At 50.7% G+C, this 5,786-nt stretch overlaps 1 protein-coding gene across 1 annotated transcript; it reads left to right on the top strand.

Moving 5' to 3' along the window:
- Positions 1-1,618: 1,618 nt before the first annotated feature.
- Positions 1,619-1,986, top strand: Pmar_PMAR009005 (hypothetical protein; the record flags this gene model as incomplete). The annotated part of the gene is made up of 2 exons (XM_002785732.1): positions 1,619-1,678; positions 1,753-1,986. The coding sequence occupies 2 exons, from the start codon at positions 1,619-1,621 to the stop codon at positions 1,984-1,986; spliced, it is 294 nt and encodes a 97-aa protein (XP_002785778.1).
- Positions 1,987-5,786: the final 3,800 nt, after the last annotated feature.

Below are 5,786 nucleotides of genomic sequence, written 5' to 3'. Positions count from 1 at the left end.
GTCAATCACTCTGTTGAGACGTCGGTGTTTGCACTGATGGCGTTGGTGATTATAGGTTTAGTCTGAGCTATTGGACGGCAGTCCATTTCGCCAGCGAGTACCATAGCCCGCACACTCATACTGGACAAGAATGTGTCGCCGTTTTCTATGCAAGAGTAGCAGAAGGATCGAGCAACGGAAAGCTCGTACTCATAGACCCTCGGGGGCAGGTCCCGCCATTTGGACGGACAGTGAGTTTATTGCCTGACCTGAAATCAACATACCCGTATAAAGATGTCTACTGACTACTAGTATCGGACATCGGAATTTCCGGAAGCATACTCGGCCGTCCATTGGTCTACTGCGTGCCATAGTTCGTCTGGGCTGCTCCTCCTCATGGATCGTTCAGTGAGTATTATAGTCGCAGGTTTCGATAGACGTTTATCCCGGGCAACTGGTCATGTTCCCGAGTTGGTTGAACCATATGGTGTCACCAACAACTGCCTCCTCCACCGACACGAGTAGGCGCTTCACGGTTGCCACTGGTACCCTGGCCTATCATCACACTAGCTGTAGGTATACAGCAGCGTAGGATCATGATTGCCTTCAACATCCAGGATGCACAGTTCACTGGTGACATACCTAGTACCTTATGGCATCGAGATATACCCTCAACTCTGCGAGTCCCCTGGGTGACGGACGATAAGCCAATGGAACACTGTGAGGTCAATTGGTGGTCACCTCCTGACACCATCGAAGGCACTTCAGGCAAACGAGATAGAGATGAGCTCTGACAGCAAAGCCCACAACGTACTGTGATGAGCTTAATGATGCATGCATGACCTTGTTGAGAGTGATTAGTCGAAATGTCGAGTTGACAAGTTGAGACCATGTACTTCTTACGTGGCTTGCCTCGGTGCGTGTAATCGCCAAGCAATGGAAGAGGACGATCCAAAGAGATGATTGAGATCGTGGCGATGTGATCGTCACAGAATTAAGTGTCAAACCAGATTCGCATCGAAAGACCCTCAAGTGGCCGAATACACCCAACCAATTCTTACACAAACCATAGTCGATGTAGGGTGGGGAGGAGGCCGGGAAATGACTGTACATGGGAGCTCGATACACAACGCATCACTGCTCTATAGACAGTTTGTTGATGACACCGTCGGCACTGTTCTGCGCCACACTCTACCCTGTGCTGGCCCTCGAGGAGTTCCGTTACTTCCGATGTGACTCTTGCCGGGCGAGTCTACATCAGATTGACAAGGCACTCGTGAGCATCTCGAGCAAGCGGACAGGTCCACTTGCTGAACATGAGTAAACTCATACTGTATCCACGATTGGCTCTATGGGAGGATGTCCAGATACGTTGACTTGATGGAGGGTGTATGCCGAAGTAAGATGACGAAGACCGACTATGGCGTGAAAACGTTCGAGGGTCGGTCGTATCTTTTTGGCCCGGGGGTAAAGGACCACATCAACGGTGAAGGGTTCGGGCAGATGGGCATGGTATGACGACGCTCCCCCGGCAGTCTGTAGTTCGATCGTTGGCCACCTCGAGGCGTGTAGAATAAGGCTAGACAGAACGGTGCCGTTTCAGGGTGATTACGACATGCGCTTGCGCAGCTACTGCACTATGTTCGTCGAGCAATTCGAGGAGACGATATTGTATAAGGAGTTCCGCGATAACGGCAAAGTGGGTTATGAGGACTCCTCGCTTTGTATTTGCTGCCAACAAGTTTAGCCTGGATGAAGGATGGGTGAACTCAGATCCTGGTCGATAGGCACTGTGAAGTAGAGTGCCAATCCGACTCGAGTGGTACCGGTCCCACACACCGCAACACAGTCGCAGTCGAGCCAGTAATTGAAAAAGAATCGGATGAGTCCCAAGAATACTCACAACTCGTCGAAGCAGCTCGTCGTTTATCTGCTGCTGATAAGATTCGACTGCAGGAGAAGCTACGACGTATGCTAGAAGACCTTGATGATCGTCTCGAGCTGTAGATTGTTTCAACTGTTTTATCATATCTCTGTTGATTCGTGGTGCCCCCCTCCAGTCTCCATCTTTGTCTCTACTCTCATGCCATGCACGCTGATCATTTCGTCCAAGCCTAGGCCACTCGATGCGTGGCTTGTCCGAGCCTCATCAGAGTCCGAACCGCATAGTGCCGACAAGCTGTGCCTCCCTTGTGTGGGTGTACGGCACAGTGGATGGCGCTCCTCGAGAACTGTACAATATCCTGTAGAGCTGGTAAGGCGAGGCCTACAGAGAGCACCCTTTTTGACCGTGCAAACTGAGAGGCCTCACACGCATCGACAATCTTCTACAGGAGATTCGCCTACGACAACTCAGTGAATTGCGCGAGGTGGTCGTGAATTGGCTTCCAGGAGGACGTGGGTTGCTCCCCGATCGCATTGAGGTGTGGGCTCGCATGGAAGTCACCAACTCAACCTCTGATGACTGGGTAGGACGCTCGTGCTCCTGAAGCATTGGTTCACCAACGGGCGTTCCGACTACGTCCATGACTCTTGCTGTCGTCATGGACACTTCACAATTAGCAGCAATACGGTTTACGATATCCCCAGCTTTCCTTTTGGTTCGTTGCGTACGCAAGACAAGACGTTATTCGCGGTTCAGGGACGGTTCGCGGCCACGACCGTGTCCTCTGGTGCAAACGGTCTCTATCTTGACGGTGTTGCTACCACGAAGAGTATTCGCGTACTCCTATGGAAAAACAACGGATGGCCTGTAGGCATTCAGAGTGGGACTGGGCGGACTGCTGCAGTTTACAATGCTAGCGAATTGTAGGCATTAGTTTCTTTGGCTTCCCGCTTCCCACACGAAGGGATCCCCATCACGCTGTAGAGAGCTCGGAATATTCAGTGAAGCCGGTAGGGTGCCTGTCAGCTGAGCCCTGAACATTTGACCATATCACTGCATGGGTCCGCAGCCGAATATATTTTGATGAACGAAACCTCCTCGATATTATGAAAATTCGATGGTCGACTGGTAGTGATGAACTGAAGTTGCTAGCTAGACGAGCGATGTCTACAGAAAAACTTTCAGGGGACTAGGAGATCGGAATTGACATTGGATGACCCAGTGCCCTCCCCAGGCGAAAAGGAATGTATCAGTTTAGACCGAGTGGCTTCTGAAGTGATCACTGATATGATAAAGTCCGCCGCATACTTGAGAAGTACACATCTGGGATCACCCGCTTGTTGGTATGCTCATCATCTTCAGCTTGCCCAAACTGCGAGAATTTAGAACTGCTTCACGGCATGAAGATCGCATTTTGAAGGGCGAAGTAGCTGTGACCAAGAGTCAAAACGAATCGATCGTATGTCCAGTTGCGTGTTGTCCATGACAGTCATGGAGCTGTGTTTACCCACAGGCCGTCGATGATCCCGGGCTAGAAGAATCACAGAGACGATGTGCGATTCTGGAATCGGAAGTGGCTGTATTGAAACAACAACGTGATTACGTGAGAGTCTAGCCGGAGTCGGAGTTGTCAGACGAAGTTCTATCAGGCCTTACTGGCCCTCCAGCGTATGAGGAGATCGAGGGGCGACGATGAAACTTCTGAGGGTGCATTCGAACCCGACAGTGAGAATGATGAGCAATCAGCGGGGATGGGTGAACGCGAAAGGGCCGCAACAGATGAAGCTAAGCATTGTATGGTGATCTTGGTGTCCCAGCCAACAGCGTCGTTCATGTAGATAGGCCTAGTACTGCTGAAAACGATGGAGAAAGGTATGGGAAAGTTCATTCCGTGACAGAGAAGGGCGACCGTGATGGGTGAGCATCAGACTCGTGAGGAGCTGACTGCGTCGTTGAGCATGTCTGTTGAAGCCGAGAAGACTATCAGTCGCCTGATGAGGATGAAACGGAGGGTGTCGGAAGGATTCTCCCACATGGCAGCGAACACGAGGAAACAACGGCGGAGTTGGTCGACCGTTATCATGACGATGTGAAGGTGGGATTCAGATATGCCAATCTCCAGTGACGGCTGGATGTTATGCTGATTATTCACAGGAGTTCTTTGACCTTGTCAGGCATTGTCCAGGGAGGACCGTTGGCTGGCTGAAAGGGTTATTGCGGAATGCCGGGACGCTGATGCTTCGGATGAGGTCGCGTCTTATCTGCGGCAGATCGTCTTGCCCGAGATACAATCGCTGGGTGAGCTATACTCACGCCCCCCGTCAAGTGTCTCAATGAATTTGTGTCCGTCTCATGTCTCTATAGTAAGCAACCAGAAATCACCTCTCGCGAGAACACAGGATGAGTACCGCATAGTAGAAGGCAGTATCGGTGAACTAGCCGCGCGTATCTTCTTTCGCGAGCCGAACAAGAGTCGCCGAGATCGCGGCTCGTGGCAAGTGGGTCATCGCTTGCAGTTCCCTGGTCTAAATTCGGATCAGGTTCAAATATGGACGCTTCGGAATTACGAGAAATCCATTGAGGAGTTTCTGCGTGCGATGAAGTGTTCGTCATCAGAGGCAGTTCTTCGTTATTGGCGTGGGCTTTCCCATGTTTGTAAGAGATTCATCGAGCAGAATAATGTACCACAGGTACACATCGTTTGGAGAAGTGACTCCCCAATAGGTACCACTGACAATATCAGCAATGGACACTCTGGATGCCTTCCTAAGATCGAACGTGATAGGGGACATGGTAGGCATTCGAGTAGCAATGACCGAGCACTCATCAGAGGCCACTGATAATCATCTATAAGGAGGATTCAACCATAGAAAGAATTGCTATTTTGAGCATGTTGTCATTGTTGCCTTTCCGAACACCACCTGCTCCTGTCCGGATTTCAGCAGCTGGACTATAGCATCACAAATGCTGAAACTGGACTCATCTACGCACTAGTTAGAAGACTGGGGGATCATAATAATCGAGTTGCGGAGAAGGCTCGTGGCCTAACAGTAAGGGAGTGTGTGTGGAGGAGCTGTCGGTAGTCCCCATGGTCGTACTGATGCAGTTGAGGATAGTGAGCCTCTGTGGCGCCGAGACGGTCCTGCCGTATTTGAGCTCCCTGGATGTGGACAGGACGCTAGTGCACTCCCATGAGGCTACCGAAGAAAGCGTTCTATCCCTACGTGGGTTGTCACAAAACTTCATCAACGCTCGTGTGAAGGTGGGATTGGATATCGTAAGCCGCAACAGTTCCTGCCCTCGAGAGCCTCACTCGAGCATTTTCTAGATGGACGTGTGTCGAACCGACAGGACTATCAAGTTAGATCATATCATACCCTTGGTCGTCGCGGGTCTGTGCCACCATTCTGGCGAAGTGAGAAGGAATGCAATCGACTTGGCAGCAAGCATCTATGAGTAAGGAGAGGATGATTCCTCAGGTGTGTTCAATATTGAGTCAGGAAATTCGGCGATGAATTTCTGAAGAATTACGAGCAGGTCTGGCAAAGGAAAGTAGCCGCCGCGATCCTCGTCCGCTGTTGTGGTACGATAACAGGTACCCCCTAATGTCAACGATGTCCTCACCACGCGACTAGCTAGCATGTACGATCAACTACAGAGCTATACTGTCGAGAGTGAATGATCCATGGTGCCACGAGTCCGATATGTCTCGCTTCGACTCTGTTGTGTGTATAGTACTCAGCAATCTTGATTGGGACTTAACAACTGTTTAGATCACTCGAGAGGAGCTAATCTCTTGTGCTCTTCCTTGGGAGCGGACATAGTTAACTCGAGTAGATCTTGCGCTGAGGAAACGCAAGATTGCAAGTGATCAAGATTTATTAGTCGCGCGCGCCCGTAATCTCGAGCCCCATTTCTGAGG

Source organism: Perkinsus marinus (assembly GCF_000006405.1).
Source record: "Perkinsus marinus ATCC 50983 genomic scaffold scf_1104296932032, whole genome shotgun sequence".
Taxonomy (NCBI): domain Eukaryota; phylum Perkinsozoa; order Perkinsida; family Perkinsidae; genus Perkinsus; species Perkinsus marinus.
Note: the sequence above shows the minus strand (reverse complement) of the source record. Positions and strands in the feature narration are given on the sequence as shown.